Here is a 21257-nt window from a genome sequence, read left to right on the forward strand (position 1 = left end):
CTCCACTTGAAGTTACTACAGAAAAGCAGCAAAAAGTGCTTAAGATATTATAGCAAAAAAGAAAAATTGTGGTAATAGTAAAACGTACACATGTTTTCAACCTCAATTTTTAATGAGGAGTTTGGATATCTTAATGCAGTCTGATGCATCATAGTGTGGTGCACGTTGTGTCTAATGTGCCTGAGATGTGAGGCTTAAAGACAGGTACAATGTTGTACGTAATAATAAATACACTACTTCAGGCAGCTTGTTGCCAAACAAAAGCATAGGCAGTGAGTTACGGGATGCCATAGCATCAGAGGTCAAGCTGGGTTTTGGACTTCAGCATAAATTTAAAACAAAACCCAAACCTAGTGTAACTGAGGAAGAAAAGAGAGAAAGATCTGATCAGATTAGCAGAAGATCTGATCATTAAGTAGCTTTTGATAATAGACAGCTTCCAAAATTCCAAGGAGATGGAGTAAAAGCACCTGTTTCTGTTGATTACTTTAAAACGATGTAATTATTTCTTAACATGTCTTTTAGCACAGTCTAATGACGTCTTAAATTGCTCAGAGTTTTGGAATTACTAATATCAATTATTTATTGCAGGGTTTTGCTTGGGCTTTTTGTCCTTTTTTTGTTGTTGTTTTGGGGGGGTTTATGAAAATGTTCATTTACTTGGCAGCATGTTAGGGGGATGAAGCCCTGGAGACCTGAGTGTCTGTTTATTCCCAGGACAAATCTTAGCCAGGGAAGAAGAGTAGATAGGGGAGGTATAATACTGTTAAGTCATTGAAATGGTGTCTGTTCCAACCTCACACTTATTTGCCCTCCCAATGTTTCCTTCATCCAGCTTTAAGACCTTGTAAGTAGTGGTTCCAGCTAGTGACTTACTTTAAAAGCTCATACACGTTTTATTGGGAGATGGTCCTGAAGGGCAAAGTGGTCCAGGAAGGCTAGACATTCTTCAAGAAGGAAATCTTAAAGGTGCAGGAGCAGGCAGTCCCCATGTGCCCTAAGAAGAGCCAGAGGGGAAGACGACTGGCCTGGCTGAACGACCGGCTTGGCTGAACAGGGAGCTCTTGCTGGGATTCAGGAAAAAAAGGAGAGTTTATCACCTTTGGAAGAAGGGGCAGGCAACAGAAGAAGAGTACAAGGATCTCGTTAGGTCTTGCAGAGAGGGAATTAGAAAGGCAAAAGCCCAGCTATAGCTCAATCTGGCCACAGTCATAAGGGAAAACAAAAAATGTTTCTGGAAATACATTAACAACAAAAAGAGAGCCAAGGAGAATCTCCATCCTTTACTGGATGCAGGAAGGAACATTGTCATGAAGGATGAGGAGAAGGCTGAGGTACTTAATGCCGATTTTGCCTCAGTCTTTAATAGCCAGACCAGATACCCTCAGGGTATTCAGCTCCCTGAGCTGGAAGACAGGGATTGAAAGCAAAATAAACTCCCCATGATCCAGGAGGAAGCAGTTAATGACCTGCTATGCCACCTGGACACTCACAAGTCTATGGGGCCTGATGGCATCCACCCAAGGGTGCTGAGGGAGCGGGAGGAGGAGCTTGCCAAGCCACTCTCCATCATTTACCAACAGTCCTGGTTAACAGGGGAGGTCCCAGACAACTGGAGGCTTGCCAGTGTGACGCCCATCTACAAGAAGGGCCAGAAGGAGGATCCGGGGAGCTACAGGCCTGTCAGCCTGACCTGGGTGCTGGGGAAGATTATGGAGAGGTTCATCTTGAGGACGCTCACGGGGCACATGCAGGACAACCAAGGGATCAGGCCCAGCCAGCATGGGCTCATGAAAGGCAGGTCCTGCTTGACCAACCTGATCTCCTTCTACGACCGGGCGACCCGCCCAGTGGATAAGGGAAAGGCTGTGGATGTTATCTACCTGGACTTTAGTAAAGCCTTTGACACTGTCTCCCACAGTATTCTCCTGGAGAAGCTGGCAACTCGTGGCTTAGACAGGTACACTCTTCACTGCGTTAAAAACTGGCTGGATGGCTGAGCCCAGAGAGTCGTGGTGAATGGAGCGAAATCCAGTTGGTGGCCGGTCACAAGCGGAGTCCCCCAGGGCTCAGGTTTGGGGCCGGTCTTGTTTAATATATTTATCGATGATCTGGATGAGGGGATTGAGTGCTCCCTCAGCAAGTTCACAGATGACACCAAGTTGGGCGGGAGTGTTGATCTGCTTGAGGGTAGGAAGGCTCTGCAGAGGGATCTGGACAGGCTGGATTGATGGGCCAAGGCCAATTGGATGAGGTTCAACAAGGCCAAGTGCCGGGTCCTGCACTTGGGTCACAACAACCCCATGCAACTCTACAGGCTTGGGGACGAGTGGCTGGAAAGCTGCCTGGCAGAAAAAGACCTGGGGGTGTTGATTGACAGCTGGCTGAATATGAGCCAGCAGTGTGCCCAGGTGGCCAAGAAGGCCAATGGCATCCTGGCCTGTGTCAGAAACAGTGTGGCCAGCAGGACTAGTGGAGTGATTGTATCTTTGTACTCAGCGCTGGTGAGGCCGTACCTCGAATCCTGTGTTCAGTTTTGGGCCCCTCACTACAAGAAGGACATTGAGGTGCTGGAGCGTGTCCAGAGAAGGACAATGAAGCTGGTGAGGGGTCTGAAGCGCAAGTCTTATGATGAGCGTCTGAGGGAACTGGGGTTGTTCAGTCTGGAGAAGAGGAGGCTGAGGGGAGACCTCATCGCTCTCTACAACAACCTGAAAGGGGGTTGCAGAGAGGTGGGTGTTGGTCTCTTCTCCCAAGTGACTAGCGACAGGACAAGAGGAAATGGCCTCAAGTTGCATCAGGGGAGGTTTAGGCTGGGTATTAGGAAAAATTTCTTTACTGAGAGAGTGGTGAAGCATTGGCACAGGCTGCCCAGAGAGGTGGTGGAGTCACCCTCCCTGGAGGTGTTCAAGGAGCATGTGGACGTGGCACTGTGGGACATGGTTTAATGGGCATGGTGGTGTTAGTTGACGGTTGGACTTGATGATCTTACAGGTCTTTTCCAACCTTAGTGATTCTGTGATTCTTGGTTACTTTTTATTGTTTGCTATGGTTATAGCTTTAATTATGTAACTTAATTGCTGGTTTTGCAGGACAGATGCACTTTTTTTTTCCTTCCAAAAGGGTACTAGCTAAGATTTCATTACTACTCTCTAATATTTCCTAGTGTTTGTGTCAATCTGAGTCTTAAATTCTTCTCTTCTCAAAATCATTTACTTACTAATGGCTGTGACTGAATTACCTTCTTCTGAGGTTTTGGAGTGAGCTGTTGACACAAGTAGATTAATTTGCTCTAATACTTTCTGGTGGGCAGAGGCAGTCTATGGAATTTTAGCCAATGTGATCTTTCACGTATCTACCTGAGTAGGTAGGGAATTAGAGAAGAGAGAAACAACTGTAAGAGAAGGTGTGAGTGGAGGAAGGAGACAACATAATGTGATACCTTTTGAGCTGAGATGAGCAGAACTAGTGTTAGGATAGGCACTGAGGAGAGGCTGACCGCCAAAGATGGAGTGGGGAGAAGCTAGGGCAAAAATACAGGTCAGGAAGAATGAAAGAAGAGTACAGTTAGGAATTAATATGGTTAGCAATTAGTATGAGTTGTATAACAGACTGGCCAGGGAAGAAGATGCTGAAGGAGAGATAAGGGAAAAATATTTAGAATAAATAGGGAAAGGTGAACGCAAAGAATGCGTACTACTTAATTAAAGTAATCAAGTCAAAGCTAGATTGCTTTCTACTTGCTGGAAAGAAATTTTTCCCCCAAGATTTTGTTGAAAGCTTGGGCTTTTTGAGGAAGCATTCTGAAGCTTTGATTTGTTATCCTGTGAGACTTCGGGAAGTAAAGACTGTTGGTGTAAACCCAGATGAAGAGGATAGTCGCAAAGGTCTTGTTCCTGAGGTTTCTGTCTTTCTTCCTACTGCGGTCTTGGTGTCTCCATGTCTGTCTTGCTGTTCCAGGCTCTTTCCCTGTCATTTCTCGAGCGTGTTTGAGAAACGTGTCTTAACAGTTCCTCCAGTTATTTTGATAGATTCTTGTTCTTACAGCTCTTAATACTGATTTATTTTAGGTCTGTTCTGAGAGGGGAATAAAGGAATACGTCTCATTCTTTATTGGTTTTACAACTTAGTGATGCTTGATAAAAATGTTTTTTATGATATGCACTGCTATCCACTACTGTTCTAAGGCTACTCAGAGCTGGAGAGAATACAATATATACAGAATTATTCTCTGTTAATAATTTTTATAATTCTTGGAACAGGTGCTCATAGGATACTTTGAAGAATTCATGGCAATTTCAAGCCAACTCTTGCAGTTTACTTCCACATCATTGGACATCAGCCATTTTACAATCTAAGTGAAATGGAGGAGAAGAATTTTCTATCAGAAGACAAGGCCAGATATGAAGTAGAGGACTGGAGTGAATGTTCACTATTCCAGATTAGTTTTTGCTCGCTTCTAGCAGACAGCACTGGCATATTTCTTCTAACATGTTGCTTCACGGAGTTGTTTATTTGAAGTTAACTTTGTGTGTTCCCCTTGTGTCATGGTAGTAATTCGTAGACTTTTGGTCCTGGGGATTCTTGGCATTTTTTAGGAGTTTTAATTTATCTGCTTTTCTATTACTGTAAATCATGTTGAAACTTTCTGCAAAAAAGGATGTAACCTAGATGTGTAACTTCTAGTTTTCTTTCAAGCATGAATTCTAAACTAAACATCAAAGTTATTTGAATAATATTTGAACAGTCCTAAGTCTTAATACACCTTTCTGTTGTTTCAGGGTTTCTTTGTAATTGCTGCCATGGGAAGATACTTGACTATGCTGTTGCTGCTGATGCTGCTGGTGCAGCATTTTGGAAACTGTGAAGGAAATCAGAGGCCTCATCATGCTCCATCAATGCAATTTACACAAGCACAGTATAATGCCACTGTGTATGAGAATTCTGCAGCGAAGACTTATGTTGGGCATCCAGTGAAAATGGGCATTTACATTACAAATCCATTGTGGGACCTAAGATACAAAATTATTTCTGGTGACAATGAGAACTTGTTCAAAGCTGAAGAATATGTTCTTGGAAACTTCTGCTTTTTGAGAATACGGACAAAGGGAGGAAACACAGCTATCCTTAACAGAGAGGTAAAAGACCATTATATGCTCACTGTTAAAGCAGTTGAAAAAAATACAAATGCTGAAACGCGCACAAAGGTCAGGATACAGGTACTGGATACAAATGACTTGCGGCCTTTGTTTTCTCCAACATCTTACAGTGTTTCTTTGCCTGAAAACACAGCAATAAGGACCAGCATCGCAAGAGTCAGTGCAACAGATGCAGATATAGGAACAAATGGAGAGTTCTACTATAGCTTTAAAGAAAGAACGGATGTGTTTGCTATACATCCAACTAGTGGAGTGGTAGTTCTAACTGGTAGACTTGACTACTCGGACACTAAGCGTTATGAGATGGAAATTCTTGCAGTGGACCGTGGGCTGAAGCTGTATGGTAGCAGTGGCATAAGCAGTATGGCAAAACTAACTGTATATGTAGAGCAAGCGAACGAATATGCCCCTGTTATTACAGCTGTTACATTGACTCCATCAGAATCGGACAAAGATCCAACTTACGTGGTTGTAACTGTAGAGGACAATGATCAGGGTTCAAATGGGGAAATAGCATCATTAAATATTGTTGCAGGTGATCCACTTCAACAGTTCAAAACAGTGAGGTCTGTTCCAGGAGGTAAAGAATATAGAATAAAAGCCATTGGTCACATCGATTGGGAGAGCCAACCTTTTGGATACAACCTTACCCTTCAAGCTAAAGATAAAGGAAACCCCCCACAGTTTTCTTCTGTAAAAGTTGTTCATGTGACATCACCACAATTTAAGTCTGGTCCTGTCAGATTTGAAAAAGAGATATATAGAGCTGAAGTAAGTGAATTTGCCCCTCCAAACACACCTGTGATAATGGTGAAAGCTCTGCCTAGTTACCCACATTTAAAATATGTATTTAAAAATACACCGGGTAAAGTAAAATTCAATTTAAACACTCACACTGGTCTTATTACCACTTTAGAACCCATAAAAGCACAATATGCATCCCATTTTGAACTTGAAGTTATGACAAGTGACAGAAGAGCTTCTGCAAAAGTATTAATTAAGGTATTAGGCATGAACAGCAATCCTCCTGAATTTACTCAGACATCCTATAAAGCCTCCTTCGATGAGAATGTGCCAATAGGTACGAGTGTCATGAGAGTAAGTGCAAAAGACCCCGATGAAGGGGAGAATGGTTATGTGACCTATAGCATTGCAAACCTAAATCCTTTGCCGTTTGTGATTAACCATTTCAGTGGGATTATTAGTACCTCAGAAGACTTGGATTATGAATTGATGCCAAGGGTTTACAATTTAAGGATTCGAGCTTCTGATTGGGGTATACCATATCGTCGAGAAGTTGAAGTTCCTGTTACCATTATTCTAAATAACCTGAATGACAATATACCTCTGTTTGAGAAAATAAATTGTGAGGGAACAATTCCCAGGGATCTTGGTGTTGGAGAACAAATAACAACTGTATCTGCTATTGATGCTGATGAGCTCCAGTTGGTGAGATACCAGATTGAATCTGGAAATGAACTGGATTTATTTAGCCTAAATACAAATTCTGGAGTACTTTCACTCAAACAGTCACTAATAGATGGCCTAGGTGCTAAAATGTCTTTTCACAGTTTGAAAATTACAGCTACAGATGGAGAAAACTTTGCAAAACCATTGTATATCAACATCACTGTAGCTACTAGTCGCAAACCGGTCAACTTGCGATGTGAAGAAACTGGTGTTGCCAAAATGCTTGCAGAGAAACTCTTACAAGCAAATAAATTGCACAGTCGTGGAGAAGTTGAGGATGTTTTCTTTGACACTCACTCTGTGAATCTGCATGCACCTCAATTTAGAAGTACTCTCCCCAGCAGCATTGAGATAAGAGAAGACCAACCTGTGGGCTCTAGCATAATACTTATGAATGCTACTGATCTTGATACTGGCTTCAATGGAAAGCTAGTGTATGTTATCTCTGGAGGTAATGAAGATAGTAGTTTCATTGTTGATATGGAAAGAGGAATGCTGAAAATTTTATCTCCCCTTGACCGAGAAATGAAAGATAAGTATACTCTAAATATTACTGTCTATGATCTTGGAATACCACAGAAGTCTGCCTGGCACCTTTTAGATATAAAAATTTTGGATGCTAATGACAACCCACCGGAGTTCCTGCAAGATAGCTATTTTGTTGAAGTGAGTGAAAATAACGAGCCAAACAGTGAAATAATTCAAATTGAAGCTACTGATAAAGATTTGGGGGCTAACAGAGAAGTGAAATACTCTCTTCTTACAGATACAGACAAGTTTACTATTAATGCGGTGACAGGAGCTGTGAAAGTTGTAGGGATTCTGGATCGTGAAGAACAGCACGTCTATTTCTTGAAAATAGAGGCTAGGGACCAACCTACTGAAGAACGTCAATTATTTTCAACAGTTATTTTGAAAGTGTCTGTAGAAGATATTAATGACAATCCGCCCAAGTTTATTCCTTCAAACTATCATGTGAAAATTCGAGAAGATCTTCCTGAGGGAACTATTATTACGTGGCTAGAAGCCTATGATCCTGATTTAGGCCAGTCAAGTCAAGTACGATACAGTCTTTTGGACAGTGGAGATGGCACCTTTGATGTTGACAAACTAAGTGGAGCAATACGTATTGTACAAAGACTGGATTATGAAAAGAAACAGCTCTATAACTTGACTGTGCGGGCCAAGGACAAAGGAAAACCCATTTCATTGTCCTCTACGTGTTACGTTGAGGTTGAGATAGTTGATGTGAATGAAAACTTGCACCCTCCACGGTTCTCTATATTTGCGGATAAAGGCTTTATAAAAGAAGATGCACCTGTTGGCTCCTCAGTAATGACAGTATCTGCTTATGATGAAGACTCAGGACGAGATGGGGAGGTTAGATACTCCATCAGAGATGGATCTGGTATAGGAGTTTTTCGAATAGATGAAGAAAAAGGTAAGGTAGCTTTCTGTTATTTTTATACTCTAAATAAAATCATGTGCCAGGAAAGAGATAAGAGAAGCAGCATTGTCACAATTGACATAAGATGTTCTTTTAGGACAAAAAGATGTCACCAATAATGTGTATAGTTCTACCACTTTAGTGAAATTGTATGTATTCATTTGATAAGTAATTTTCCTCTGTTGTCCTTATTTCTGTCCAGCCTACCTAAAGCCATTCTTAGATCTTAAAATCTTTGCCACCTGGCAAAAATAAGAATACTATTGACAGAAAATGAAGGTCTGTCTCATGTGAACACTGTTGTCTTGGGGACAGTGGGAGTGTGAAGCTAAGGCAGCGAACTGCTCTCTGCAGGGATTTTCATGCTTTTTAATCTCAAGTGGCATCTCTGTTGCTTCATTTACTGAACGTATGCATGGTGTGATACTGCCATACATGCTGGTTTTGGTAGTTAACTTTCAGACTTGTTATAGGTGCCCATTTAGAAGTTAGTAAGCAGTACCTTCATGAAAAGGCTTCTGTCAAAGCGGAAATGCAGCCTTTTAAAAAACTTGTGTAAATGAAGCAGACTGAACTGTTGCCTCATTTCATTAATAATGCATAAATTGACAAGCAACTGTGAGAATTATTCCAGTGTCATGTATTCAGAAGAAACATAATTATGGTTTCAATAAAATTCTAGTGCTGACTTCTAACATTTTGGTTGGAAACTATGTAGCTACTCATTCATTTACATCTCTGATCAAGATAGAACATTGATATTGTGCTACTATCTAAGCGCCTTGAAATAAATTGAGGAGCAATCTTGTGCAAAATTCATCTATGGGTTATATGTAGGTAAATTATGACATATGTGTGATTGATGTCTTGCAGAAAAAAAACTTGTAACTAAGAATAAAAAATGGCAGTCATCTGATTCATCCAGTAGTCATTCTGTATGTTCTATATGCTTCCCACAATTGTGAATGTGGGTTATACAGACTCACAAAGTTGCTTTACTCTTGAAGGTTTAGGTGAACAAACTGTTATGGGCAATATTTTTTCTTCTATAGAAAATCAGTTATGAAATTATGTAGTTTGTGGCTGAAGAAACAGCTCCAGAGCTTGAAATGTAGCAGTGCTTCTCTTAACTATGTGCTTCATTAAAATCAAAGCTAAGATTGTGGAACAGATTTTTTTAAAAATGGAGGATTAAGTATTTTCCAAGACTTAGTAGTTTAACTTTTGGGTCTTTGGTATGTGTGCAGACTATTCATTTGTGCATCATTATGCATTTCTTTTGATAGAAGTACATTCAAGTTTACTGTGCATTATAGTATCTTAGAAAAGTGTCTAGTTGTCCTACAGAATGAGTCTGTTTGCCAATTTATTCTCCAGGTGATAGATAACAGTAATGAGAATGAAAGAGTGAAGAAATATTTTTATTTTGACACCAATATGTACATGTGTACCTATTTATGTGTATGTGGACAGGTATGTGTATTTTTGTGACGCTGCTACTGTGGCAGAATTAGTTGTCTGCATGTGTTGCCTCTACTCTTTTGGTACAAGGTTAGTTTGCTTTACTGAAGAATTGATGTGAGTTTAAGTAAGTTTCTTCTCATCTGCCAGGTTTACAAAGTTGGTAGAACCTGGGGCAAAACCAGCTTCCGTTTAATAATCTTGTCCAGGACAGTGACTCTGTATTTTCAAAGTGGGGGAGAAGCATTTTTTTTATATTCTGGTGTCTAGTGCTTGCAGTTCTTCAGGGATGAAAGTAGAGGGATTGAGGGGTGGGGGGGGTTTGAAGAGGGGTTGTTTTTAGTCTTAGTGAACAAATTCCCCTTAAGACACTGGAGTGGGGAAGAATGTGCGTATTTGTGTTTGGTGGGTGTGCTTTTCCTTCAAATGATCTAAAGGAAGCGGGGAAAGAACATGGTGTATCTACACGCTTGACAATGTAGCTTAAATTTTGTCTTGACTTTTTTCTTTTTTGTTGTTTTTTTCTTTTTTTTTTTTTTTTTTTGCTAAGAAGCCAGAATTGTTACAGAAAGCACTCTTTATACTGCACAGTCTGAATATTTGTCATGTTTTTCAAAATGGACTGGCCTTGATACAGGGAGCAGACTGATAATTAGCCAAGAAAGCACATTAAAGAATTTGTGAAAGAGGAGATCTGGCAAGCAACTCGGTAACTTTTTCAGTTTGCTAAAGGGCTCTTCTGACTTTACCCTTAAGCTACACGTCTCTTCCTACTGTCTTTGAAAGCATCATACTACACTTTTAGTTCAAAGATGGATAACCTGGATTTAGGAAGTTATTTGGATTCAACACTTAACTATTTGGTGGCTAAGAGGAATCATTTTGTGCCTTGTTTCTTAGGAATCAAGGACAACAATCACATTTGCAGAAAGACTAGATGATTGATGATGATAGGAGGATCAAATAGCTAGTTCCATGCATGGAATTTCTGTTGACTTTCAGGTTATCTTTTCCATGTTAATTGATTTTTTTAGCTTTACATTTCAAAAGGTAGGAAACTGTATTAGTGTTTGATATTTGTACCTGTAATTCTGGAATTTTAACAATAGAATTTGATATATCTTTGTCACTAACTTTTGAGTACTTTTTTCTAAGACTTACCTTTGTTTTAGGTCAGCTGATTTTTCACAGGTTTTGTTTTCTGTAGTCCTGTCCAAACCCTTAGAAGTAAATCTCTTAGCAGGGAGCACTAATGTACCCATACTGCCAAACTCGGGAGTTGCTTTGATTACTTGTTGCCTAATTGCTCTGATGCTTTTCAAGAAGACACAGAAAAAAGTATGTTAGGGGAGAATTTGGTAATCAGTCATATTTTAGCTTTCAAGTAAGTATTCTTTAGCCTGAAAAGGCAATAATGGTCAGGAAAGGAGGAGAGGAAGATGATACAAGTCTATAAAATTGCAGTAGTTTCTGTACCACCTTTCTCATATCACTGTCTGGTTTTTGCAATGCAAGAAATAAGACTCACGCAGTTAACAGGTAACCAACCTGAAAGGAAGTATTTTTCACATGAAGTATAATAAAGTTATGAAACTTATTTCCCCAGGAAGTTATAGAGATCAAAAGTATGACTAAGGAAAGTAAGTGGTACTAATGAGATTATTTTGAGGCTCGGTCTCATGCTATCTCCAGCTCATAAATTGTTAACTGAAAGCCAAGTGGGTAACGGAAGGAGAACTGGGATCATCGCTCAGTATATAATGATTCAGAAGTATAACAGTGCATTGTGACTGTTACTGTACAGAGATAAAATTAAAATTACATAATAAATGGAGTCTCTGGGTGTATTGTAACAGCAAGAGGGGAAAAATGTTAAAGCAAGATTTCTGTGTAGTGAATTTATACAACAAAGCAATGCGTTTATCCTTTAGTTATGTGTGTTCAGGAGAAGTTTTTTATGTGTGAGCTAGACTGAAGTCTGCAAACTGAGATGATCAACTGGCTATATAAATTGCCTACTAAAGCAGCTGTAAAATATTTTCCCAAAGAATTTGATACGGAGTTGAGGAGATTGGGATGTATTAATAACAGAATGCATTGTGTTGATACAGATCCCAGTGTGCCATGAAAAAAACACATGCATCATCTAAATCTCATTAGCACTGAGCAATAAAAGTGAGATAAATCATGTCAATATCATGCTGCCACTGCCATTTATAAAAGCTCTAAGGAACAATAGAAGCAATTGCTGGAGGAGAACCTAAAGCAGAAGCTACATGGGACCAAGGCAATACGGAAACCTCTCCCTTGTCCCAGTTCTCATCCCAGCAGGGAAAAGGAGAATGTCTTCCTGTTTACTTTTTGGCTGTCAAATATTAGGATAGAGCATTTCCATTAATATTTACACTCCTCAAAGGTGAAATGAAAATGGAAGCTCTAGTATGTGAAAATGGTATTAGAAAGAACTCCTAGTACTTCCAGTTGTATAGGTAACAAGGGTGTTCAGTGTCGCCCACTGGCCTGGATGTGACACTGCCATGGGAGCAGCAGCGCATGGTTAGGAAGTTTCCACACTGATTTTCAGTTTTAAAAATGAGAACTGTTGCTAGTTTTGCTCAATATCTGGCCTTTTCCAAAGAATTTTTGCCAAGCAGATCACTCCTTTCTTTGAGATATCAGGGCTTCTGGCTTATTGCTGAGAGCTGGTTTTTATCTTGTTTCTATGTTGTCTTCTTTTGGGGTTGATTTTCTTTCTAGTGCTCAAAATTTAGATAGTTGAGGGAGCCAGCAGACTTTGGGCGTGTAGATGCCCTGGGTCGTTTAGCCTAAGAAAGGTCTCATTGCAATGCTTATAGAAGATGGGAGTCCATCCCAGAAGCTGATGTTCAAAAACAAAGGAAGTTTCAGGAATCGTGAATTCCCTGGTGTCTGGTTGTGTCTAATCAGTTGTGTACTAGAGCGGTTGGATTTGCAACCCTTGTACACCCAGATGCAGGGTGTTACATGTAGGCCCTACACAGTAAGGTTTCACCTGATGACAGTTTTTTTGAGCTACTGTATTAAACCACAGCAAATTTTACAAACACATTGTTGTCAGAAACTTCTGAGCTAGTTCAACTTACAAGGCTATCAGGTGTTTTTCTAAATGTCTGCAATTGAGGATATTTCCCAGCACATAACCTAGTTCCAGAATGATGTTGAGGGTGATGTGGCAGTCTAAACTTCATCCATGGTAACATTATTACTCATGTTTAATCCAGTAATGTAGTTACTTGTTACCAGGAATCTTACCATTCTTTCAGTAACCTGAGTTTAAGTTATTAGGCCATGAGTGTTACAGAATAATAGTAATTCTGTTCTACGAATAACAACAAAGTTCAAGGTGATTAAACTAATTTGCTGACTTAAGTTGTAAGTATGACTGTGCCTTTATTAGAACAAAGGTCTGTCTAGCCTGATATGCTGTCTCCAGTAGCATAATGAAGAATAAGAGTAGGGCAGACACATGATACTTCCTTCTAATACTTTCCCAGTCTCTGTTTTTTTTCTGTTTGGGGAGTTTTTGAGTCAGATGTGGTTTGTAACCTTTTTTGTGTAGTCTTCCCTTGGAACCATGTAATTTTCAAGTGTAACCTTGCTACCATGATAAGGAAAGATGATTTGTTTTGGTAAAGAATGCTAAAGGAGCAAATACAAAAAAATGTTAATGGGGGCATGTGGAAGAAAACTAATTTTATTGCACTATCTCTGTGTGCATAAAATACCATCAATAAAGCTTAATGGCTATGAGACACTATTTTTAATATTACCAGAAGCATTTCCAGCTGGGAAGACAGTAATTTATTAAAGAGAATGAATAGGATTTTAACTATGTAAAGCAAAGTACTGAATTATACTCTTAAAAGGTACAGAGCATTGCTAACACATAGTAAGCATGTTAACATTTCTTAGTAGTGTTCTTGTAATCCTGCGTTTTAATTAATGCAACATGATTAACATTTATACATAGGGGGTAGGTTCAGGTTCTGTTTCTTGAGTGATTTTTGGCTTTTGAGCTTTTCAAATCATTCTACCACTCACTGTTGTTGAGTTGTAATATGAAGACAGGCATTAACAAAGACTAAATACTATGATCATCAGTGGAGCAGAACACTTAAGTACCTACCGGATAGCTATTAAACCAGCAGCGTTGTCTGGAACAAAAGCCAACTGGCCTGCATCTATTTTAACAACTCTTTTACCTTTAGGCAGGGTGGCTGCACCCAGATTGTTTGGAATACTATCTGCTGCATTTTGACTTCTAACTGTGCCTTGGTGCTCTTTGGAAGAGTGGTAGCTGGCACAGGCCAAAAGCAGTTTAGCAATGTAGAGAATCAAGTTCCAATGCCTGGGAACATTTTCTGTCTGTCTGTTGTACTGATACAGCCATAAACCACTTGAAGGTAGGGGAGGCATTTTTAATCAAAACTGAGACTGGTATGATTTGAAGTTAATTGTAGTTAAGCAGCCTTACAAATATGGGACTTCCTTCATACTCTTTCAGTGATCGCTTGATGTTGAAGTTGCACCTTCCATGTACTCTAGCTTGTTACCCCTTTTGTGCAAGTCATTAATATAAACACCAGGATATGCAAGAACTTAGTTTCCCTCAGTTTAAATTTAAAACAAACAAAAAAAAAAACAAACCAAAAAGTTGCTAATAACTTCCATTTTTCTACTATGCATATTCCAAACATGCTGCTGTCAAAGCCACATGGTAACCATCTGCTGTGTTATTCTGAGTCATTACAGATTTGTCAGGTAGGTTATAGGTCACTGAAAACTGTTAACAGAAAAAATGTTGAACAAATCTTTTTGTAAGAAAGCTGTTAAACTTTTAATTAAAAATTGTAATCAATTAGGTGATGTTGATAGTCAGGAAAGAATATTCCTGGTGGGTTTGATATGATAGGCTATGAGGAGGAGATGCTCTAAGATTTAGTCAAAGTTTGTTTACAGAGGTTGTGACAATGACTTTTCCTGCATAGCTTCTGTCCACAGATATAGTCTCATTGGCACATAGGTTTTGGCATTAAAATTCCTTATGTGAGTATTTTGACCAGTTAAAAATGAGGAATAAATAGGAAGAAAACCCTCTCCTATGAGGGTCTTCTCAGAGTGTTTTCTTCTTGCCAAAGCGCAGTAGTTCTTTCCACTATTTTTGAAGAGAGAGCTGGATTAGGAGATGCTCTATTTCTGTAGAATACTAAGTGGTTGCAGCTTTTTGCACAAGAAATTTTTACCCTAGTTAGTTTGAGTACATACATGAGTGAAGCTCAGAGCACAGTCTAATCTCCCAGGTATCTGATTAGCTTTTTCAGACAAGTTTTTTTCATCCTGCACTGAATTAATTCTGTACTGCCACATTACATTGTACTGAAGTTAATGATTTGCCCATATAGGTATGCTATGGCAGCTAACTTTCTTCAGTGGATGAGGTATAAATGTGCTAGAGTAAGAATTTCTAAGGTTATTCTGATGTAGTTTGTGTGGTTAAAAAAAAAAAAAAAAACACAAAAAAAACCCAACCAAAAACCCACCACACACCAAACAAAAACCCACCCAAAACAAACAAAAAAATCCCACTTGTAGAATGATGTAGAAAAAAACACTTGTAGAATGATTACTATGTTCTATAAACTCCAAGTTAGAGTTAAGTTCTTAAGCCCCTGAATGTTAGTTTGGAAGGTTAATCTTTTAAATGAGGGACTGCGTCAGCACTTCAGTTAGCAGTTAAGAGAGCTAAAATCTGATTCTAGTATGTACACTGGAGATTTGAATGAAATTCTAGTCAGCAGAGGAGGTTTTTTTCTTAATCAAAGGACTTGTGCAGATTATTCTTGGATTCTGGAATTGGCCAGTCAGTTGCCACATTGACATCTGGAACAGAATTCTAGGTCAAAACCTGGAATTGAAGCACAAACTGTTAAACTCATTATTTCTTCGGAAAATAATACAAGGGCAAACATCTTCTATTTGTTTGAATAGTGTATAATTAAAGCTGTTAAAGGAATTCAAGTAAGACTTTCTGAGTTTCAGAGGCATCTTTTTTGTGCATATTAGGATAAAAGTGTATGTTGGGGTTTCTGGGGGGGAGTTGAGAAATATCGAGAACATATCTGTTCAAGAAAGATTAGTTTATCTCTGCTAAATAAGAAAAGCTGTATTTTTTAATTATTATCTTGGAAACAGGAAGTAGTTCAGGTCAGAGATGCAGAAATAGTCATTCCCTTAGCTTTCTCTGTAAGGGGAGTTCAGTAAAAATAATACAGTATTTAAAAAAAAAAAAAAAGGCAGGGGCAAGTGAAGATTAATTTGGTAGTTAACTGCTCTGGAAAGATATTTTATTGTTGATATGTTCAGTGTTTTTTCTAGTGGCATATTTATTTTGTGCTGTGCTTGGGCAGTCCTTCCCTTTGGTACTGAATTGAGAAAGACGAGCAGCATGAGAACAACTTGAATTGATGTGACTGGGAGACAAGATCTACCAATTTCTACTCTCCTACTGGCAGTCTTGTGAGTCTTTTGCAGAAGAGTCCTTATCAAACTTCTCTAGGGCCCACCAGAAGAAAGGTTTTGTTGTGACAATAAATAATGAAGCCACTTACAGTACCATGCTCACCCAAACACAGTAACCTGTTTTTTAAAGCATTTATCCCATGTTTTGATGACTTCTCTTCCCTACCAGAATTTTCAGTGATAGTCAAGCATGCAATACATGGAGCAGAGCTGAAATCCTAGCTTAGTCTGCAAGATGGGAGACACAATGGTATCTGTGTGGACACTTAAATTGAGGAGGCATATTTATGGTTGTTGATTACAGATATTTTAAAAACTTGTTGTGTAGACTATTTTTAAAATGGGGTATTATCTTATTTTCTGCTTTCTAGTTAATGGTACCCAATGGATTTGAGTGTGTTCAGTGTGATGTTGAAAATAAGAGTGAGGTTGACACAGATGAAGATTTGTATGGTTTCATTCTGTTTTTATGGCATTTTTCTTCAGTGACATTAAGCCAAACTCAGGCCATTGTCCAAGAAAAAATGAGTTATGTTAAAAAAATTAACTATGCCTAAATTGAGTAATAATTTAAGTTTAAAAAACATTTTCTTAAAATTTCATGCAACTAAAATACATTTTCCACCAATTTGTTATGGTTTTAAAAATGAGGCAATTGGCACATATATTCTCTTTTATGAGACACTACAAATATCTGTAACAGCAGCTTACTAAGGATAACTGTTGTATCTTTAGATCCCCTCTAGAATTTAAAACTTTTTTGAAAAAGTATAGACCCAGTTCAGCACAATTTGTGTCTGTTTAAAGAAATAAAGATAAGAGCCAGAGACTCACTATCAACTAGACTGAGGACAAGTCCTAAATTTGCCGCTGTCCAAAAAAAACAATCCAGACAGTTTTTTCCTAGGAGATAACTAACTTTCAGGGGTGCATTATTTTGCTTTATTGCTGGTACTGATAGCCTGGCTGCCTGACACCTGAATTTAGTCATATACATATAAGTACTCAAGTTCAGACGAGGTTCCCTGGTTAACCTGTCAGGGACCATCTGGTCTTGACTACAGTTTGCAATTTTGCACTACTGTACTCAGGGTGTGATTACTTTCAGGCTAAGGTCTGGAATTGATCGTGCCACTGGGTTAACCTGTGGGATGATGCTGTTGCATTCACGTTTCTTTTCAGGTGCATCAAATGTGCTAGAGCTAAGCCTGGCATTTAGAGCTAATGTTGAGTTTCAGTTTGGCAGAGGTTAAGGAGGCCTGGGTTTGGACCGAGGTCCTGAGCATCCTGGAGCTAGCTGATTACCTTTCTTTCTTAGGCTAGAAGGAAAACATATAATTTGCATTTGTGGTGGTAGTAACTCAAAAAGTGCTATTAGGTTGCTAATGTAGCTTTTAGAATGTGTCTTTAGAAGAAGCTGAATTAGTTTTAGACAACATATTAATCTTGTGTTTTGCTGTTGGCAGGGGGATCTTCCAAAGCAGTTTGACGTTTTTTTTAGGTATCCTGCTGGGTAAAACATCACCTTAGCTGCCAAATAGAGATCCCATACAAAAGCTGGGGCTCCCTTCCTCTTCTGCAGGGATGCTGAAAGTAAGGGATTGTTTTGTTGTGAAAGGTGTTGATTAGGTTACAACTTGGTCTGATGAAAACAGAGCTGCCTGGGGGCTGTGTCTCTGTAGGAGATGAACTGAGGCTGAGCCACATGCAGTCCCAAAGATTACCTTATAAACAGCAATCAATTCAGGCAGCAGAGTACATATTAAGGGCCTATTAACTTGCTTAGGCCTCTCTTTGACTTGAAAAGTACTTGTGAGCAGAGGAATAATAAAAGGGAACAGTTGCCAAAAGCTATGGAAGGTGCATCTTGCCTATCACTGTTGGTACATCTGTTGAGTTGGGGATTTATTTCCTACTAAGCATCTGCTTAGCTTTTGAAGTACATATTAAGGTCAAAGGAGGGGAGCTTGAAATGATTGCGTAATGTTTATTCTTTTCTTTGAAGATTTTAAACTTTAATCATACAGCATTTGGGTATATTTAACAAAGAACAAACCTACATGAGTATTTGGCAAACTTCCACAACTTACAACACAGAGTAGTTGTAGCTTTAGAACTGGGATTTAAAAATACTTTGGGCCTTGCTGAAACTACGGTTTGCAGGTCCATTTTGTAATCTGTGCATCATTCTTACTGCATCTGTGACTCGATTGCACTGGCCATCTGAACGTGACCAAAAGTGAATTTTGAATTTATCAGTCTCCATGTGACTCAACAAAAGAAAATCTCTAGCATTCCAGTGCCATCAAAGAGGGAATTTTGGGAAAACAGAAGTGTCCAAAGAATCTAGCAACAGGACCGCAACAGATAATTTCCTTATTCAGAAATGAGGTTTCCCCAAACGCCACGCTTCCAACAGCTGCTTCTATTTCATTGTAAATTATTTGTGACCAAGGATAAATCAATATATTCACAGCTCTTATAAAGAGTTGTGTAATTTTGATACGCATTAGGGTTAAAGAGCAAACTGCTGAGCTAGTGGATATAAATTGTCTTGACCTACCATAGTGGCCATCATTAATAGTTCTTTCGGCTCAGAGTTCTGTGTCTGCACAGTCTTGCAGTGTGGCATCACTGATACCAGAACTGAATATCTGCCTATATGACAGGAAAGGTTACACACAGAAAATTCAGTAGTTCCATTGTTTTATTGCCCAATCTACTTCTTCGAATAGTCCTCACTGACATGGACTCCTTCCAAAATCCACATGTTTCTTAAATCAATCATTTGGGGTGCTTGTACAAAAGGCCATTTTTGTTTTGCTAATGCAAAAAGCCTTAAAGCACCTCACAGAATCACTAAGGTTGGAAAAGATCTGTAAGATCATCAAGTCCAACAATCGACCAACGCCACCATGCCCACTAAGCCATGTCCCGAAGCCCCACATCTACATGTTCCTTGAACACCTCCAGTGATGGTGATGCCACCACTTCCCTGGGCAGCCTCTTCCAATGCTTCACCACTCTCTCAGTATTCCTAATATCCAGCCTGAACCTCCCCTGGTGCAACTTGAGGCCATTTCCTCTTGTCCTGTCACTCGTCACTTGGGAGAAGAGGCCAACACCCACCTCTCTGCAACCCCCTTTCAGGTAATTGTAGAGATCTATAGCCTCTATACACTAAAAAAAGAAAATTTCTGAGTTTCGGTTTTGAAGTTGCTGATCACCGTGTGCTTATTCATATTTTGTACAGGACTTAAGGATTAAAAGATTATTATATTAAAAATTTCAAAATGTAGGAAGTATAGTTACAGAACAGCTTTCTGATTCTTGTGTTACTGGTAAATGTACATGAGCATTACAGAACTGCTCCAGTCATGTGAAGAAATGAAGATTTTGTGTTAAAAATGAATACAGAATGAATGAATAATGTGCTACAAATGAATACAGACTTCTCCTCGTATGTGCTACCTGTAGTCCTGTATTTATGGCTGTATTTATGCACAGAGGGAGTTTGGTAGTTCAGCTTGAAAGACTTGCAGTACAAAGAAGCTTAAGATGGAATGTATGAATGGAATTATGTATGTTGTCTTTAATCCTAGTACCTTGTTCCCTTGTCCCCTCCATTTCTCCAAAGCTGTGAGGGTGACATGCATAGCTCTCGCATGGGGAATACATCTCCATTCTACAGATTTTTCTTAATTTTTTTAATCCATCTGCCCCCACCCCTCCCCCCCCCGCCCCAAACCTTTGCCTGTAGGTTTACCATTACAGGGTATATCCTGTCTCTATGAAAATTAGAGATTGCTGTCTAATGATAAGGGTTTAATCTGCAACGAATCAGACATGTGGAAACTTCTGTCTGTGGAATTTTCTGTTTGATCTGAGAGGAATGCCCTTGCTGTGCCCTTCCTGTAATGAAAGCAAGGTAGAGTGAATCAAAGTGATTCTAGATAAGAGTGGAATGTATGCATTGGTTATGCCTATATTATATTTGGTGTTGCAATTCTGGTCGTATGTATTATTTTACTATCCAAGAGATTAACAGCATAGTTCATCTTTTAAAAAGATACCTCTTTCTTTCTGTTTTAGTTAAAAGTGCTGGGTTTTTATTGATTAAATTCCCGAGTTAATTACTTACATTTGAATATGGAAAGTCTTGCTCACAAAACCAGGTATTGTCAGCAAAATATTGAATGTGCCATGATAATACAACAGTTTTTTTGTTACTGTAAATAATTTTACACTATTCGCTAAATCTTCTGTCTTAAAGATTTTTTTTTGGTGTACCATTGTGAGGAATGGCTTAACAGTTTCTCTCCCTGTCTTTATTACACAGGCAGTTAATGATTAACAAATGTCCAGCTGCCTGTGCAAGGAATGTTAACTGCTTCAGGGAGGGAGGGAAAGATGTCTATGCCTTTGCATAAGAAGTCTGGTATCATAGTTCGCTTTGAAGGTAGTATCAATTTTAGCAGATTAATCAGAAATGGAAAAATTACCTATGCCTCTCTCTTTGATGTCTGGTTATACATATGTGCTTCCATACCTGTGCAACTAGCTAGTACAGTAATATTTTGGGTTGCCTGGGTTTGTCCAGACCATTTTAAAGTAAGAAGTGTGTAAGAAGAGATGACAACTTCTTAAGAAGTGGATTACTTTGTGTAGGTATATAGAGAAAACATGTCTCAAAAAAAAGTGATAAAACAAAAACCTAAGCAGTTCGTAGTCCCCACTATTTCACACAATTCCTAATCAGCTTTCTGACTGGGTTAAGTACAGAAGCCCAGAGATCAAAAACTGTGCTTGCAAATATTTAAAAAAAAAAAAAAAGTCTTAGAACTTGCACTTCTCAGTTAGCTTTTTGCTTGCTTAAAAATGTTCATGCTGACCGTTGAAAGTTTGGACTGACTTGAATCCTTCCAGACACAGATAAGGTGGGAGAGGGGAGTGTGAGAAGGTTCAAAAACTGTTAGCAAAAGATGAGTTGTCAGGTTGTCATTGACTCAAATGACACGTCAGTTTTGATGTGCATTGTTTAATAAGAAGTAAAGGGAGTGGTAATTACAGTGAGAACAAGATTACTGCAGATGATGTGGATAAAATTTGGAGTGAAATATTGATCCAGCATGTGATGATAGGAGGAAATGGAGTAAGAAACC

General features: G+C 39.0%; 1 protein-coding gene across 2 annotated transcripts in view; it reads left to right on the plus strand.

Annotated features, from left to right (window-relative positions):
- The first annotated feature begins 4787 nt into the window (after positions 1-4787).
- FAT1 (FAT atypical cadherin 1) overlaps positions 4788-21257 on the plus strand; it is a 104531-nt gene continuing 88061 nt past the window's right edge. Inside the window, exon 1 of one of the 2 annotated variants that reach the window (XM_059817978.1) lies at positions 4788-8070. In XM_059817978.1, coding sequence (XP_059673961.1) covers positions 4803-8070 — 3268 coding nt within the window. In that variant the 5' untranslated portion in view covers positions 4788-4802. The remainder of the gene's footprint in view (positions 8071-21257) is intronic. The other variant, XM_059817976.1, reaches the window with a different exon arrangement.

This window comes from Gavia stellata, chromosome 5 (genome assembly GCF_030936135.1).
Source record: "Gavia stellata isolate bGavSte3 chromosome 5, bGavSte3.hap2, whole genome shotgun sequence".
In the NCBI taxonomy this organism is placed as follows: domain Eukaryota; kingdom Metazoa; phylum Chordata; class Aves; order Gaviiformes; family Gaviidae; genus Gavia; species Gavia stellata.